The following is an 18,325-nucleotide window of genomic DNA, read 5'->3' as shown; positions in this document are numbered from 1 at the left end:
CGGAGGATCCTTGGGAACCCTGTCTCTGTATATAAACAAACCATTCATCACCAAAAGCCCTGTCTGCTCACCGTCTTCCTCTGAATCTGTGAGGTTGGAGTGCCGGCCCCTTTTAGGTGCTGGGTCAGACAGTCTCAGAGCGGAGCGGGCTGGCGGGTAGCGGTGCAGTGGGTGGCCCAGGGGCGTCTCCTCCTCCAGTCTGGGCATCGGCCTCTCTGAGTCGGAGTCTACAAAGGGCTCATCCAACACCTCGGTGGTCTCAGAAATCGTCTCTGTCACGACGCTGCTGTGAGGGTGGCTGCGCTGGCGAAAACGACGCTTCCTCAGTGGCTTCTAGGAAAAAAACAGGATACATCATTAGGGGTGCCTTTAAAATTTAGCTTAATATTGTAACTACAGACTTAAAGGGATAGTTCAGATTTATTTGTAGCAGGGTTGTATGGGGTACTTATCCACAGACTGTTTATTATACACAGTAGATGCCAGTCAGAACAATCCCAATGAGACAAAATAGGCTGGAGACCAATATGGAAGCTAAATAATGTACTGCTGTGAATGGAGCCCAGTAACAAAATGTATTTTAGCTACCTAAAAAACTTTATATCAGTCCACATTACATTAATGTCAGACAGTGATTTCCAAATGGAAAAATAAGCAGTTATATCACTCTCTTCAAAGCCAGACTCCACTGAGAGAAACAGTGATTTAACATCGCTGAACACAGGAGCTGCTGGTTTACCATTGCCTCAGTCATTTATGTTGATTTTGTTATTGTGTGACTTTGGCATTTTTAAAAGGTAAGTTCTGATTTACCAAAATCACACAACACCACCAAAAAACTAACCGATCGAAGCAGCAGTTGACCAGCAGCTCCCATGTTCAGCGAGCTAAAATCACTGTTTTTCTCAACGGAGTCCGGTGGCTTTAACACGAGCATATGTGGGGAACTGGTCAACGGTTTCCCCTTCAGAGCAGGCGGTCTGACGGAAAGGTCCGTTTTTTGGTTTTTTTTTGTTGCTGAACCTCGCAACACCGGTACATTGTTTAGCTTTCATGTCTGCTTCTCAAAACTGGCACCAACAAACAATCTACTGTGTGTAATACACTTACCATGGATGAGTACAACTGCCCACTCAAAAAAATCCAAACTATGACTTAAAAAGACCATGACTGAAAGGATCAAGCGGATCATAGTAAATTGCATGGACATAAATCAAGTTCAAAAAACAACCAAATGCAACTTTTTTATCATTAATTAGACAATGTCTCAATCTTATTCTGAGATTTGAACATTCTTGGCGAACAGGACAGTGCTGGTGTGGTACCTTGCATTTGAGCCCCATGGCAGGCTTGGTGAGGATGGGTGGCGAGCATGCCCTCCTCTCTTCATCGTCTTCGTCATCGTCATCCTCCTCTTCCTCGCTGCTTTCACTGAAGCAGCTCTTTCTGACGGGCGGAGACTCGTTCAACCTGGAGACCACAGGAAGCTGTGTCAGCCCCTCTCCGGGCCCTTCCATCATTCTGGGTTTAGGGCCTCTCTTTTTCCTCGGGGGCCGGCCTCTCCGTGTGGGGGTTATGGAGGGGTGCCTGGCCATGTCCAGCGAGTGAAAGGCTGTGGATTCTGCTTGTCTGTCCAGGGAGAAAAGGGAAGGGGGACTGCAGGCGGAGCCTGGGATTTTTCCTCCCTCTGTTCTCTCCTCCTCTTCATCGTCCTCGTCCTCCGCTGGGCGCATCTTAGTTGCCCGTCCCGCTCGTGTGCTGTCTTTCACCTTGCCCCAAGGCCAGTTTTTGGGCGGGCGCCCCCTTGGTCTGCGTTCTCCATTTGTTGGGGGAGAGGGACGTGGTGGCTCAGGGACAGAGGGTGGACAGCGATTGGGAGGAGAAGTTGGAGAGCTTTGGCCTATGGGAAACCCCAGGAAGCCTTTTCTTTCCTCTTCCTCCTCCTCATCATCCTCCTCTTCTTCCCTCTTCTTCCCTTGGCGCATGTGCCAGGAGGACACTGGTAGGACCTTGTGACTTGGTTTGACCTATTTACAGATAAAATAAAACAAAATCAATAATTAATCAGTAAGAATGTACATCAATCTATTACTTCCACCTAAAGCAAATCCAAATTCAATGTCATTTACCTCCTTGCGGTTTTCTTCCTCTGGCTCCTCATCCTCCTCATCGTCATCGTCATCGTCTCCGTCGGCATCAGAGACCACAGTGTTGGTTACAATGACGGGCGTCCAGCGGAGACACTCTGGGTCCACATCCAGCTGCCGTGGCCGGGCCTTGAGACGAGTCATGTGGTTGGACACCAGCTTCTCCCTTCGCACCAGCACCAGCCTGAAAAAACCACAGCAACAACAAAAAAAGACCATTACAACTCTGTGTGCACGTTTTTCTACACAGAAACACAGAGAAATTGTGCATGAAGATGTAGTTTGGGTTTAAACCAAGGAAATCACCATGTGCCACTCTTTTCTGGTGATGCCACTGACTCCTGTCTTTGTTCACATCATAGTGACCCAAAAACCCAGTTTTGTAGGTCAATACAGTCAGACGGCGACAGTACATTAATCACAGGCGTAAACTGAAACTGTGCTAATTACACCAAACTAAGAGCCCATCATTCTTCCCCCTCAGTCCTACTGCTGCTGAAATTTGGCTGAACATTAGGAGGAGTCAAATGGCTTGGCAGCATGTCGGTGTCACCTGCAGTGCATTACAGACACAGTGGGCTACCTCAGCAAGATGTTTTGGCTGCTCAGGACACGATCCAGCATTTCACTTCACCGAAACTAAGAATTATATTTCAAAACAGTGTTACCAGGGATATAAACTGATCTAAAAGTTATGTTAGATAAAACCTCTGTCAGAAAGTTAAACAAGATTAACTGAGGAGTAGAGATCACGTTTGCTGTCCCTCTATTGAACAGAGAGGGTGGTAAAAGTCAGTTACCGTTTAAAGTCATTTAAACTTGGGATGCATGATAATATCAGCATGTCATCGGTATCTAATGTTGGCTTTTAAATGAAAAATCAGGATCGACTAACATACTTATTTCTGCCAACATGACGAAACCAGTATATATATTTATCTAATTAAATAAATCTAATTAATCTAATAATTATCTATCTAATTATTATCTAATTCTAATTATCTAATTAAAAGCAAACTTGTGCAAGACACAAACCCCAAGTTTAAGTATTTTGTCTAATTTTGCAGAATGAATAATTATTACATACAGTGAAGAGCATTGTATTTTATGTCCCCATCACAATAAGGGCATGCATAATATGTTGCTAATTCCACTACATAAGAGACTTGATGAACATTAATATTAAAGAAAAAAAGTGTATATATCGTTACCTGTTATTAGCCAAATGAGTAATATATATGGGCATATCAGATATTGGCAAAAAAATCCAATATCATGCATCCCTAATATAAATGATCATTTTTTAATCATAAGATATTAAGGAGCATTTAATTTTGATTTATTTTCAACTAATATACAGAAGCTTATGCATTCATAAGTGGCAAGATTAAAATGTAACTAGAACTATAAAATGTCCGCGAGATCAAAACTAAGACTAGACAACAACTGCTTCATGTGCACACACCACATATTGGACTGGAGTTTGAATTATTTTAAGTTACTGTTGATCGCTCTCAGTGTTTTAATATTTCAAAATGACGGACAGCCTTTAGATTTTTCCGTCATTGTTAAAATAATAATATGACTCCTAACGTATGTTGACAGTCAGTTGATTTAAATACATGAAGCTTCATCGATGTATTATTATGAGGACAGTGCGTGCAATGATCTCACTTAAGTATACTCTAAAGGCTGAATTTGTTTACATGCAGGGTTTAACCTGGCCACAAGCCATATTCTGCTTGGTTTGGGATGAGCTTTATAAGAGCCTTTAATAGTTTGTGACTGAGTACTGTCTCCCCTCCAGATCCTCCCTCTGTCTCTTGCTGCTCTATAGTAAGTTATATAACATGCTAATGCAGGGCAACAATTACTGTGGCACTAAATAATGTGGAGCATTTCTGAGTGAGTGCAGGTCTTGTCTCTGACCTCTCTCCTCGCTGCTCCAGCATGTTGAGGCTGTGCAGGGTGGTGGTGATGTCCTGCGGGCAGATCCCCGTCAGTTTGCTGAGTTGTCGTATGGTGATCTGCCGATCGCGGACTTCGTGAAGACACTCCAGCACCACGCTGCGCCAGTAGGCCATGTAGGACAGTCGACCGAGGTCCGACAGAGGCTTCTCTGGAGACCCTGGCTGGCCCTCACGTTTGGACAATAAGTAGCCTGCAAGCGAGGGAGGGCAAACCACACAGACATCTTGAGCCAAAATAGATGTACAACTGCAGTATTTTTTGATTATCTGAATGTGTTAATTTTGCATAAAAAGACGTATTTCTTAGTTGCTTAGTAGTTATAGTGTTGTCACTTTTATTTTATTTTTCGTTGCTTACTGAAGTCGATGAGAAAGCGCCCGTAGCCCCTGCGCTGGTACTGTGGAAGAATCATGATGCATGACACGTTGTATTTCTGTTGACAGTGCTTCTCCTGGAGAGGAAGGAAAGACATATTCCACCATTAGAAAAAAATATTTAATGGGCACCACATCACAGAGCAGGCCTGTGTGGGTGTACTGCAGGGTGTTGATGGTGCTGCGTCCGCTCACTAACTGCTGCATTTTGGCAACGAGGTGGCATGTTAATGGGAGCACCTGCAACTCCACAGAGGGGTGACAGAGCTCACAGCGCCCAGTGTTTATCTGAGACTCAACATGAACATTTGTATGTTTGTAGGAATGCACCTGTGTGTGTGTGTGTGCGTGTGTGTGTGTGTGTGTGTGTGTGTGTGTGTGTGTGTGTGTGTGTGTGTGTGTGTGTGTGTGGTGGGGGGGGTTGCCAATGCAAATTAATTTCATTTCATTTGAATATATTTTCACTTTGTTTTGAATAATGTATCTGTTCTGGTAAGTTTATGCAGGGTGGTTACAATTTACAGAGGTGTGTATTCTTTGAAAATGAAGGATGGTGGTGCTGTGGACACTGAAAATACAAAACTTAAACTATTTTTTTTTTTTACAGAGATCGCGCTATAGAGCCACTACCAAGTCATTTTTTTTTTTACACCACCTTTACCTTCTTATTCAGAACTAAACAATGGCAGCATCATGGCGTTCCTGTGTGATTTTAGATAGCATGCCGGCATCATGGAATCAAAAGAGGTGTGATGGGCGTGACATGTAAAACAACAGCGTCAACCTCTAGTGCGACGTATATGGACATGGCATTTTCATGACCCATTATGTGTGCGCCCAGCAGGTGATAGCAGTTAGCAGCTAACTCAAAGAAGAAGCGCAGTGGCTGTAAATGTCCACAAATTGGGAAACCATCTTACCCTCCGAGCAGAGGAGGGGGTCAGCCGACATAACAGAGACGGTAAATGATTGTTATTGTTTATAAAGAGCTGCCGATGTGTTGTTTGTCAGACTAGAAGCTGACATTGTTGTGTTAACATCACGACTGTCATGTTTCGTTTGATTCCCCAATACCGGCATGCTATTTTAAATGACACGCAGGAGCAGAATGATGCTGCCGTTTTAGGTTCTGTGTAATAAGGCAAAGGAGGAATAAAGAAGGGACTTAGTAGGGGTCCTGTAGTGCGATCTCTGAGTCTAAAGAGCTAACGTAACAGGGGTGTCAGACTAAATGCAGCTTGGCTGAGAAGCTGTAACTAACTGGGACTGAAATCCAGCACAGGCTGGGAGCATCATAATCGTACCTTGGAGAAGTAGCCGACGAGATGACAACCTTTGCTGTCGTTCTGGGTCAGGACGTAAAAAAGGAAGGGCTCTACATCGTAGTAGAGGGTCTTGTGGTCCAGGAACAGTTTGGCCAGCAGACACAGGTTCTGACAGTAGATTGTGCTCACATTCCCATCAACCTGTTGTGGGATTAACGAAGAAATACATCAGCGATGGGAAGTTGACTACCGCTCAGTCCCAGAAACACTACAGTGGAGAAGTACTTTTTTAAGCTGCTGTTGGAGAGCTGTAACAAAGTGAAGGTGAAAGGAGTAGAAGTCGGTGTCAGGCAATGATCTCAGCTGTGTCTCTGGAGACCCTGACAGATAGAGAGGGTGGAGGAGAGAAACAAAGAGCTGTGAAGAGAAAGAGAAGGAGGGAGGTTCGGGTTGGCAGCTCGCCAGTTATCTCTGCTCGCCTCCGAGCGAGGATGGACTGCAGAGCGGGGGAAACAGGAGCTGCAGTGGCCATGGCCTGCAGACAACAACCCACTGAATTAATCTGCCGCGGCACTTAGAGACCCAGAAGAAGAGCTCAACTGTAAATTGCTAATTAGGAACTCTTCTAATAATAACAGTGACTTTCCCTGATGACACCAACAAAAGAATACTTCACCGCAGTGGGTTGGGATGTCAATGAATCACCATTAGGAACTGGACTGATCAACACACTGTGTATTCATAAAGCTGGTGGGAAAGAAGTGGTGTGCCACGCATAAGATTAATCTCTGACCCTGCAGATACTCCCACAGTCTTCAATAAAAATGAGTGGTTCTTTGTAAGGGTCTACAGAAAGCATGGAGTACATTTTTAAGAAAGCTTCCATTGGTTTGTGCTGTGAGTATACCGAACGAGCAGTGTAGTCCGAGGCGATTTTCAGGGCTACGGTTAGAACAGCAGGAGCAAATCTGAGGTAAAAAGAGAAGAAAAGCGTCTTTAATAAAGGATGTGGATGTGGCTGTAGCAGAAATGTGGTTTACAAGTTTCTCTCCATTACACTTGTCTTCCACCGTCACTTCCACCTGTTTCTTCATGTCATTAGTTATCACCCTTTAGAGAATTAGGGGGAAGTATCGATAAAACTAATTTTTAAATAATGTTAGATTACTTTTTAAAATCAATTTTCAGCACTTTTTGGGTCATTTTTGTGATTGTTTTTGTTTCTACTTTTTTTAGTATTCATTTTCAGGTACTGGAACTTTTAACTAATTTTTTGCAAATTTTCGGGCCATGTCTTGTTAAGTTGCTCACTGCCTTCTCCCCATGTCACTGAAAGTTAGCAATTTAATTTGCTCAAGTTTCAAAGGGTTATATTCACACTAATACTCCAGTATTCTCAATTTGATGAGGATCATGTAAACAGCATATTCCTTTCAAAATGAGGCCTTTTTCCAGATGAAGCATTTTCCAATTAAGACGTGGGATATGCCGATATTATTCATGTTTCAATAGCATTCTTTGGGCCTTGTATTCAGCACATTCGGAACATGCATCACAATTGCATTCCCAAAAGAAAAGCCCACATTTCCTTTTACAAGGAGAAACACACCTACTTAAAAATTAAAAAAAAAACAAAAACTTGTATTTTAACACAAAGAAGCAAAATGGCACAAGAGGCTCCCACTGTCTGTTTTTAAATAATTTTCATAATAAACTAAATTTAAGGGAATGTTAATAATATAATAATAGCTGCATGTAAACAGGAATATTAGTGGAATCTTCACTTTTATTATCCACGAAAACAGCTTAGTAGAAATATTTTGAAATTAAAAGGGAAAAAAACAGAATACTATGTGTATATTAATGTAGTTATTCAGTCAATCTTTCTGAGAAGTTCATCCTCACCTCGTATACAGAGACATCGTCCTTCCTGTAGATCTCATTCGCAGGGGGGTGGAACCAGCTGCACTTCTTCATGTGCTGGTAGAGGATGCTGCGGCTCTTCATGTAGCGCAGGCAGAACTCACACAAGTAGAGCTTGGGTAGTCTGGACAGGGAAAGGGAAGGTTAGTACAGCGAAAGACGGAAAAATGAGGAATGATTGTAAGATGTTACAGCCGGAGCTGAAATCAGTGGTTGAGTAGCTGATCTGTTGATTGACAGAACTTTTATCTGCAACTATTTTGACAATCAAGAAATTCATGGTGTTTTTTTAAGCAAAAATACCAAACATTTCCTGTGGATATTTGCTGGTATTTTGAGTTTTCTATGTTAGTTAACTGAATATCTTAAGCTTCTCGACTTTTGGTCTGATGAATTAAACTATATAAATAACTAGGCTTTGGACAATTTTGATGGGGCATTTTTATTTATTTATTTTTACATTTTATGGACTGAGTGATTCATTGATTGAGTAAATAATTGGCAGATTAATCAATAATGACCATAACTGCCAACTGACACAAGTTTAATAACTCTTGCTTTAAAAGAGGCAAATAAATCTGCAATGCCTGTAGAACCAGTAGGATGTGAAAAGCAATTTAAGAGCTGATAGATAGATATTTTTGCTCTGAAGGGGTCAGTAAGATTTTTTTTTTTTATTCTTTAAAAGATGGGTTTTTTTTCCTTTATTTGATAAGACAGCAGTTTGAGAGTGAAAGGGGGAGAGAGAAGGGATGGAATCAAACCCACAGCCGCTGCAGCAAAGACATAGCTTTTGTACATGGGGCGCCCGCATAACTCCTGGGCATCCCCAGTCAGTAAGCATTTATTCTATATGGATATTCTTTCATGTTTACAATTTTCAAATCCCTAATCAAAGCAGATTAGGTAAGAATAGAGGGCCAGATTTTATTCAGCGGTTACACACATGAAAATAATTCACACACCCCTGTTATTTACAATCAAATGGCCTCCCTGGCTTTAACTGGTTACCTGCCAAAATAGGTGCTACTCTAAACAAGCCTCTCATTGAGCCGCATTACTCTGGTGGTGGTTGTGCTGCCTACACACAGGACTGTGAGCTAAGTGCATTATGCTGTTGTGTTTCATTATCGTCATCAGCTTACCTGCTGTACTCCTGGGGGTAGGGAGATGAATACCACGTCTGGATTTCAAACTTGCCGAATTCGATGACTGACGGACAGCGCATCTGAGGGTCTGGCGGACCCGTCACCCCGACTTTCTGTTTGGGTGAGGAACAAAGATGAAGGAGGAAAGAGAGAAAGAGATGCGGAAGGTCAAGTCCATGTTTACTGCTGGAGAGACTGAGGGATCATAGAGCAAGTAGGCTGTTTACACACAGCACGGCCTTCTGACTTAGGATGTTACACTGAAGCATGAGAGGTCTGCAGGACACTGGGTGGCATCAGTTACACGTCAGTAACACACACAAACTAGTGGGGCCCAACAAGCTACCTGCTAGCATGATGGAGCTGTAAGCGCTTTAATTTAAATGTAACAAGACCAGTTTAAACCTCCCTGCTTGTCCTTTATGGTGATCATGTGCTCTACTCCGCTGCTACTCAGCCTGCATAATCACATCGACCCTTTTCACACGTCATTAATGTTTACTACTCCCTGCATCAAACACTTAAACACTGATGTGAATACTATAAGCGGGATCAGAGATGGTGTTTTAATATGACTCCCGTGACGCTGGCCAAACACCCGCTCTCTGGTCAATCTACTGCCGTGCTGTATGAAAAGAGTTTTTAATGCTTACATGCCTTCCCTCTCTGTAACTACACTAGTACTGACACTGATATTAAAGCTGCATTATTCACTCCACCAAACATGTTCTGACACCAACACTGACTTTCTGTGCCCAACTGAGACATGGCAGAGGCGAAGCATGAGCAGTGTCATGGTATCACAGTATACCAGGGTATTAAGAAATCCCAACAGTATGACTTTAAATACCATCAAAAATACAGACCCTCTTTCTATGAATTTATACTGGAGAGGCTGTAAGTTTTGCAGTGTGCTCATCATGTGCCACTGGGGAGATCAGTGAAATGCAACAGGCAGCTGAGCTAACCGTGAGTGTTGAAGTGAACAAGACGGTAAGCAGCCCAGACAACAAAACCAAACCAGAGTTGCTGATTGTTAAAAGAGTGGAATAACTAAACGACTAACAAGACTAATCAACGCGGTTTTGGTGAGATTTGCTTTGTTTCTGTTGAGTTTGAATGAAGTGTGTTTTACTTCGACACTCTGAGGGTGTGATCACACCAACCAGCCCAGACTGAAAATTCAAGCAAATTTCCTAAGACAACTCTACTCTTAAACTATCTCATAGAGAAGCTCGTTATTTGCATGGATTGGTCATTTAAAGCCAAACCTTTGATCTGCACTGTACGCTCAACTCATCACACTGCTCTGCCCCATGCGCCCTGACATGATTTTAATAAACATGCTGAATCTGGCAGCTGTTTTACTTAATTTATTAATACAACACAATGCTCTCGCAGCTCATTGACTTTTCCACCCACAAACGTGCCTAAGTCCACTGGACCTCGCCTGAGCCGGCGACTTCCTCTTTTACGACCTGGCTGTTGTTGACTCTGCTCTTTCTGACCACATTATCATCACCATTGACATCCTGCTCCCCCGCTGCACACCGTGGGTTTACATAATATGCCGTCCAATGACTCCAGCCTGGCAGCCTTGGTCACATCCTCACAGGTCTGTGACTCCCCTGCTGATGCTACCAGGTCCTCCCTTTCCATTATCACATCTCTGTTCATTTGAAAAAAATTCAAGACATTTCATAGTTTATCTCTCGGTGTACCTGTAGTGCCAGCTCCTGGATGTGTCTGAACAGCTCAATGTCTTTTTCCGTCAAGTTCTCGTGGCCGGGCAGTTTCTCATCTTCGTCACGCCAGTCGCTGCCTTCCTGATTGTCTGGGGAATGAAATATAGAGTCCACATTAATGCAGATCTAGTGAGAAGACTTTGAGACTGAGTGCCAAGATGTTTGCTGGCTGAGTTTTATAACTGTGTTACTGCCAGAGCGGACAGGCACTGAGGCATTTATTCAAAGTTAACAGATCTCCAGAGGCAGCAGTAGCCCAGTCTGTGGGGAGGTGGCATGGGAACCGGAGGGTCGCCGATTCAAGTCCCTGCACGGACAAAGTATGGCGTGTGGACTGGTAGCTGGAGAGGTGCCAGTACACCTCTGGGCATGTTATTACTCTTAAATCCTGATAATAAAACAATATATTCTTTCTAAAGCGGAAGACATTTTTGCTAGCAAAGCTCTGTCGTTGGTGCACTCTCATCTCTGCTTTCACTGAGCAATTTGTGCTGTAATGCACAGGCAAACTACATCACAGGTGGCTTTATTTAAGCCATGTCACCATAGATGCACACAATATCAGCAATAAATCTACCAGTGTGATTGATGTGGCTTAATTCATATGTAGAGTAAAGAGGTTTTGAATTATCACTTATCTTTTGAAAAACGCTTGATTTGTCTCAAAACCGATTTCTTACAGGTTGTGTAATCCACTGTACATCAAAATCTTCAAAGTGGGTCAAAACACAGACATAGTTGGCTGCGAAACTTGAAGAGAATGCTCCTATTGTGTCTGCTCTGTCACATTTATTTTCCCTTTACGTTGCTGTACTTAAGACTCTGTGTGTGTGTGTGTGTGTGTGTGTGTGTGTGTGTGTGTGCGTGTTTAGCCTGGGAAAGTTCTGTAGAAAGAGAACTGCTGGTGGCCACTTCATGTAACAAAGCAATTTCTTCAGAAAATGACAAATCTACTCTACACAGTTAATGGCATCGGTCTACGATTCCCAAATAAGTCACATCAGAGCTGGGTCATTTTTTAAAACGGGCAGAACGTTGAGGCAGAGTGTATGCATCACAATAACAGCTGGTACTACAAAGTCTGTTTGTTAGTTAACCATTGAGCTCAAAACCACTTAGAGTCTGATAAAAGTTCTGGGAAAAGATGCATGGAGATAAAGCACGTCTTTTAATGCCATGATGCTGATAGCTCGTTAAAGTGCGTCTATCAGCAGTTTATGCTGTGAAAGTTTTTGAGATGTGAAAATACATAGCCTGCTTTGATGTTTTGCAGTCACTGGATGAATCAATTTCTTTCTGCACTGTTGCACATTTGCTTTGTGCCTCATTCACTTGACAACTTACCACTAACAATGCAATCCCAAAGCTATTTATCATATCCATGTCAACTGCATGAACCCTACAAACGTATTTTTGGTCACTTTATAATAAAAGATTGATTATTGTCAGTTGGAACTGTAAAAATGTGATATTTTACCATGATACTTATGTTAAGTTACAATATTATTGAGAATTTAAATGTTTTGTGATATTGCAATAACATATACTGCCATATATTGTAAATTAATTAATTTAAAAAAAAATTTTTTTAGCTGCAAATTATTCCCCGTCATACGTATCCAAAGAGAAATTAATTTCAATATCTGTTTTTCTAACAATAAATTTTCATTCTGTTAATCTCACTTCAATAATCTTAATTGCAGCAAAATGTACCTAATGGACTAAAAAAAATAATCAAGATTTTTTAAAAAAATCTTGTAGGCTATGGCCGGTTTAACTTGTATTTGCAATATTTCATTATTAATATTAACTTTGTTTTAAAAAAATCAATATTTTATTTTTATTATTATCAATATTAATAATTCACAAAATCATAAAATCAATATTGCGATATGATGCTGAATCCATTTTCCCCCACACCTTCACGCAGAGATGCTTATCTACAGACTAAAAGTCATCCTGCGATGCTGCTGGTGTTTGTGTACAAGCAGAAAAAGCTAATCCTCACCTCTGTCGTCTCCTTCTCCTTTGCGATTCGCTTTCTTTCGAATGCGGCACTGCTGTGAATAGTCCACCACTTCCTGCCGTGCCTTGCGGCCCTCGGGCGACGGTGTGAAGAACTTTGTGAGGGCGTCGATGAGGCCCTTGGTCTTGTTGTTGAAGCGCAGGCTGCCCTGCGACAGGTCGTCGTCCCGCATCGAAAAAAGCAGCCTGTCGTCACCGGGGTAACCCTCGCAGGATGAACTGGAGGATGAGTTGGCCGAGGCCGAGCGCTTCCGCCGACCGCGCCCGCCCAGCTTCTTGAAGGGCCGCCCCGGCCTGCGGAGGAGAGAGACGAGTCTTTAACACTGTGTCAGGAGGTAATACAGCTTAGTGGGTCCAGAGTCTGCTTATGGGACCACACATGTACAAACTGGAAAAACAACACACTGTGTTTATGTATATATATAACGTTTAAAACTCTCTGGTGAAGCAGAAAACACGGCATCTTGCTGCAGCTCTCCACTGGGTTAACACTAAAGATGACGCCATTCACTGAAGGCATTTCTTTACCTGTTCTTGGGCCGTCCCAGCGGCGCGTTGTAGCGCCGTTTGATTTGTGCTGCCTTTTCATGTAAAAGCTTCTTTCCCTTTTTCCTCGGTTGGCAGATTTGACAAATCCACATGCCTGGGAGAGAGAGAGTAACAGCACAGGTTCACATACCCAGAGGTGGATTAGACAAGACGGGCCTCAGCGCAGATACCAGCACGCTCTGGGACGTATCCAACACATTAGCACTTAATGGTGAAGCATTAGGTGTTTCATAAGAGACAACTCAAGAAAGTGTGACTATAATGATCGAGCAGAGTGCGTGAGCTTTGTGTATTCTTTCAGCTGAATTCATGGAAGAGTGTAAACATGCAATGAAGAGGTTAGTGATGTTTGAAGTTTGCTTACCTTTTGGCATCCGCGTAAGGGGAGGATCACAGCACTCCATGTGAAAGCCCCGGTCACAGGAGTCACAGAACAACATGTTGTCCTGTGCAGTCAATATATACATACACACACACACACACACACACACACACACACACACACACACACACACACACACAGTGATGATTATCAAACTCTTTAGATGTGTCTCAGTAACCCAATTCAATAATGAGGTATTTAACAAGATAAACATACATGAGAGCTAGAACAACATATTGGAGCAAAACTGCATTTTTATTAAGTGAAGCATGTGTCACCTGTCCAATAAGATGGATATGATGAACTGTGTTTGATGGCAAAGCTCCTGAGATTATTCTAGTGTCAAATTTTGATGACATATTTACATAATTATGCACAAAAGTGCATTAAAAATACTTTAATTAATTAATGTGAATTTGCCACTTAACCTCTTCCACTCTGCTAGGACAAATGCATCCTCGGTTGAGAGATGCTTTCAGTATTACATGAAACTAGACATCCTATATTGTCAGGAAGGGAGATAAATAAAGCTCCAAGGTTAGGCTACAGGCCATTTTCAAGATATCTGAATGAAAATGGATTTAACAGGTGCCGACGAGTCTCCTCTTTACAGACCTGCAATATGCTAATCCCATGTAGTTTGAGGTAAAAAATCATGCAGTTTTTCTAATGCAGTTCAAATGTGTTAATTTCGACAATTGCAATTGAATATTTCTGCATACTGGGGTCCCTAAACAAAACCTAAATTGGGTATGACCAGAAAGCTGAGATTTCTGTGAATTCAATGGGCCTGATTTCATTCATGTATGATGATGTTCATACCTATAGTAGCCATCTCACTGTAGTGAGACCGTTTTTGAAACATGATCTCACTGTGTAAAATGACCTATAGTGACCTCTAGGATAATCACAGTGAGTACAGTTTAAGCATAGTCAATGGATTTTTCCATGGTGTCCCCATTAGGTCGGAATGACTTAATGTGATATTTTAGATGGTTTTTTGATCATTGTTATCAATTCTCGAGTGGTCGAAAAGGTTTAATCTTAGCCCTAAATCTGTGTGACAAATAAGTGTCACAAAAAACAACTTATGAAACATAATTGAGAATTGTAATGCTCATATATACTTTCATCATGATGTTCAAAGCCATTATACACTCGAAACTTTCAAAGTCTGAACAGGCGCCTAAACACAATGTTTATATATTCATTATAACTAGAAAAACTTAACATAGAGCTGCGCTGCATCTCAAATTAATCTTTGGGTTTGTTTCAGATGATGTAATACTACTGACAACCTGCTATCCCTCCCAAAGATCCCCTGTTCCCCAAAAAAAAGACAAAACATTGGTCTTTGATAGGGAGTTGAAGCAGTTGAAATACTTTTTATTCAACCGCTATGAGTCTGCCACTTATAGTTGGTCAATACTATCAATATCCATCGTGACTGCTTTAAGACACTTCTTTGTTCCCATCTTATTCTCTGTCCTCAAAGCTGTATTTTATCACCGTGCATCTCGGCAGTATGTTGTGCATTTTGTCTCACTGTCAAACCTCTCTACAAACATTTGAATAACAATGATGCCTCACTTGACAAGCAAGAGAAATCATGCCGATGCTGACTAAAATAGCTCAATCCCAGGACCACAGATATGTCTATCAGCATCTCTATCTGGCACTTAAGCAGAGAAGAGAGCGTTAACAGGCACCATCAGGCTGCCAGTCCGCCATATTCGCTCATCTACTCACCGCATTCTTTCCTTGATCCTGACAGCTGCTGCAAGTCTTGCATTCGATGCACTGCCACCACAGAGCCTTGACTCGCGCTGTGAGCTCTGGGGAGAACTTGAGACAGGACGGGTGGCCTGCAGGTAGACAGACACGCATACACAAACAAGTGCATCAACGTCACTGGCTTTTTTTTTTTTTTTTTTTGGTGTGGCAGCTGACTGACAGCCGTGACCCACTTGCATCATTGTCGGAAGGGAAAAAAAAAAAAAGATCCTTTTGGAACTCAAAGCCCTCACTGAATCAAACCTGGCTGCAAAGAATGCGTTCAAACATAAATGACAATCTGTCAGAGCTGTGCTTTTGCTGTTTGAAGAGTAGCAAACAAGATGGTCTTGTCTGGGACAGAAACCCACTGAGGGAAGAGGAGGAACAAAATCTCTCCCGTGCTTTAACTAAGCAGCAGGAAAACCATAATCATATCCCAGTTTCTCTGAAAACACAGACCAGCGCCAGTATCTGTCAATTATTGTCTTCGTCTTACTCAAAGTTTAAGCATGGCATGCTGGTGCAGATAAAAGAAAAATAACCAAAATAATACAAAAGAAGAAGGAACTAGAAAGGACTACATTTCCTGAAGAACATTTTCACTGTGCTTACAGTTAAAAAAAAAAAAACATTAGAAAAAAATGAAAGAAATAGCAATGACAGCCTAAATTTGCTAAGTTAAAGATGGTGAAACGGACATTAACATGGAAGTTTTAGGCTGCATCTACACTAATATGTTTTCGTTTCCAAATGTATGCCTGTTGCTCAGTTTATGCTATCATAGTACTTTGACGTATTGAAACCCTTAAAACAGAGATGTTTGAAAACACTGCTGACCCTGTTTAGGTTTGAAAACTCCATTGTCGCATTTCGTCTGGATGGGCGTAACCAGACTTTTGAAAACAATAATGCAGACACTCAAGTTTGTTTCCTGACTGGTACTTATCAGTCACAGCATGTCAAAGCCAAAACATTAAAGCTGGGCTCACAAACCTTTTGTGATTTCATCCTCTCTGTGAGGGTAAAGTTACTCCTCTCCCATTGCCAAGGCTTCCTCTGGTGATAGAGTAAGCTCTAACAAGTTGCTGTTTTTGCTTTTTAACAACTCACAATCTGTTTTGTTTCCTTGACCATCTTATAACGTTACTCTTACTTTCAGTGACACTTCCACCTCGTCATTAGTCCAAACAAAGAAACCTGTGATCTTAAGTCTTGAACATACTTTACACATTAAACGCCTGCCAACATCTGCAGTCACGCGTGTAGTTTTATTCATGGTACAATTGAGGGTCCACATCTGCCACCAGCAGTAAACAGGAGGGCCGGTTGGTGAGCTTTCCGTCCTCCTACTGCCAACATTGTGTGAAACTGAAACTATGAAGACGCTGCTGGGTCTGGAGTCAATGTCTCTCAAAAAATCCAACTTCACCATGGTGCAGTGGGTGCAACTGGCTTGCCCGCAGTGTTTTGGAATGGACTTTGGAGTTTGGAACAAGAGACAGGAGTTAGCACAGTCTGAGTGCCTGCTATGCCTACAGTCTGCATGGTCACAAAACATGGGTGACATGAATGATGACATTCACATTACATGGACCAAAGGATACCCTAGCACACTTGTGAACGCACAAACTATGAACTGGAACTTACTTTTTGCCATCTACGTAGTAGGAAGACGAAAGTTGTTGAAATTTCAGTTGAAGAAAATGCACCAGAAATAGTTGAAGTGAGCAGCTTCCTTAAAATTACACACAGTATTTTTTGACAGCTCCGATACCTGAGCTTAGCATCATCATTGTATTCGTTTTTAAAGTGCAAATACCTTTTAACTGGGGGTCGACAGATTATCAGCCTGGCCGATTATCAGGAACAATATTTGGCATTTTGCTCTTTATCTGTATCAGAATTTTATGTTAACGATTACCAATAAAATTAATTAATTTAAAGGGCAAATGAATTGTCAGCATGGTAGGAAGTGTTACTTTGTAAAACTTTAGGAAGCTATTTTAATTGATTCTTTTTTTTTAAAATTTTCAATTGACTTGATTTAAAAAAAAACCCTGACAAAAGCAGGAACTCGCTGTATATGATGTTGAACATTTTAGTTTTGATTAAACATTTGCCAAAGTTTTGTGTTGGAGTTCTGTTATATTCCAAATTCTAAATATTGACAGAAAGATTTTCATTTTTATTGTGCATATCAGTTCCAAATATCGGTTACTGGTCTCACTTACTACTAATAATCACTATTGGCCCTGAAAAAGAAAGCAATATCGACGACGACCCCTACTTTTTACAAAAAGTTTTCAGAGAACCACAGATCCGTATACTAACCAACCACATGTAAACTTTGCGGTGAGCTGATTGGATCGTCTTCTTCTGTGGTTGCTTCTACCACAAATCAAAAAAAGTCAAACCAAGTCACAGCCTGAATCTCTGTACACAAAGCAGCACTTACCACTATTGCCACAGTCGGCGCAGGAGATGAGCTCCTCCGGCCTCTTATCGCGATTCTGCTCCTTGGTCCCCAAACAGAAGCTGCAGATGGGGATGGGCTCTGCCACCGGCTGCCAGAGGGACAGAAGAAAAAAAAGAGGAGGGGGGTGCAGAGACCGTCAGTCAACTTAACAGCTTAATTGTACAAATGAAAACAACAAAGTGGCCTTGTGTGTGCTGCCACAGTGGATGACTGTTGCTGTGTGCATTAGCGAGCCAGCAGCGGACTGAGAACTACAATGACACCACAGAGCATGTGGCTCTGTGAACACAGAGTTTAGGATAATGAAGAGCATGAGAGTTTCTCTGTGATGAGCGAGCTTGTATTATTCATGCGACATGTCATGTTAGAGGCTGCCATCGTGTGTCAGTGTCTCTGCTGACTCCCGTGTTGTTTGATCTGAAGCTGGATCTAAGTTCCTGTGGCCGTGCTGGCTGAGGAGTTTTAATTCCACTGTCCCATTTTGACACTTTAAAACACGCCATCAGACATTCATCTCTGGTGTCGCATCAATCTTTTAGCGTGT

The 18,325-nt window shown here is 42.0% G+C and overlaps 1 protein-coding gene across 1 annotated transcript in view; it reads right to left on the bottom strand.

Annotated features, from left to right (window-relative positions):
• The window catches only part of kat6a (K(lysine) acetyltransferase 6A), a 39,473-nt gene that overhangs the window by 6,240 nt on the left and 14,908 nt on the right, over positions 1 to 18,325 (bottom strand). The window contains exons 3-16 of the mRNA XM_042488951.2: positions 17,761 to 17,869; positions 15,279 to 15,394; positions 13,512 to 13,593; positions 13,127 to 13,241; positions 12,582 to 12,892; positions 10,550 to 10,662; positions 8,826 to 8,941; positions 7,663 to 7,804; positions 5,797 to 5,958; positions 4,476 to 4,569; positions 4,077 to 4,308; positions 2,130 to 2,331; positions 1,326 to 2,027; positions 72 to 333 (exon numbers count right to left, since the gene is read on the bottom strand). Of these exons, the coding sequence (XP_042344885.1) occupies positions 72 to 333; positions 1,326 to 2,027; positions 2,130 to 2,331; positions 4,077 to 4,308; positions 4,476 to 4,569; positions 5,797 to 5,958; positions 7,663 to 7,804; positions 8,826 to 8,941; positions 10,550 to 10,662; positions 12,582 to 12,892; positions 13,127 to 13,241; positions 13,512 to 13,593; positions 15,279 to 15,394; positions 17,761 to 17,869 (2,758 nt within the window). The remainder of the gene's footprint in view (positions 1 to 71; positions 334 to 1,325; positions 2,028 to 2,129; positions 2,332 to 4,076; positions 4,309 to 4,475; positions 4,570 to 5,796; positions 5,959 to 7,662; positions 7,805 to 8,825; positions 8,942 to 10,549; positions 10,663 to 12,581; positions 12,893 to 13,126; positions 13,242 to 13,511; positions 13,594 to 15,278; positions 15,395 to 17,760; positions 17,870 to 18,325) is intronic.

This window comes from Plectropomus leopardus, chromosome 4 (genome assembly GCF_026936395.1).
Source record: "Plectropomus leopardus strain MGB_pleo_1.0 chromosome 4, ASM2693639v1, whole genome shotgun sequence".
Lineage (NCBI taxonomy): Eukaryota > Metazoa > Chordata > Actinopteri > Perciformes > Serranidae > Plectropomus > Plectropomus leopardus.
The sequence above is the reverse complement of the archived record's forward strand: the minus strand, read 5'-3'. Positions and strand labels throughout refer to the sequence as shown.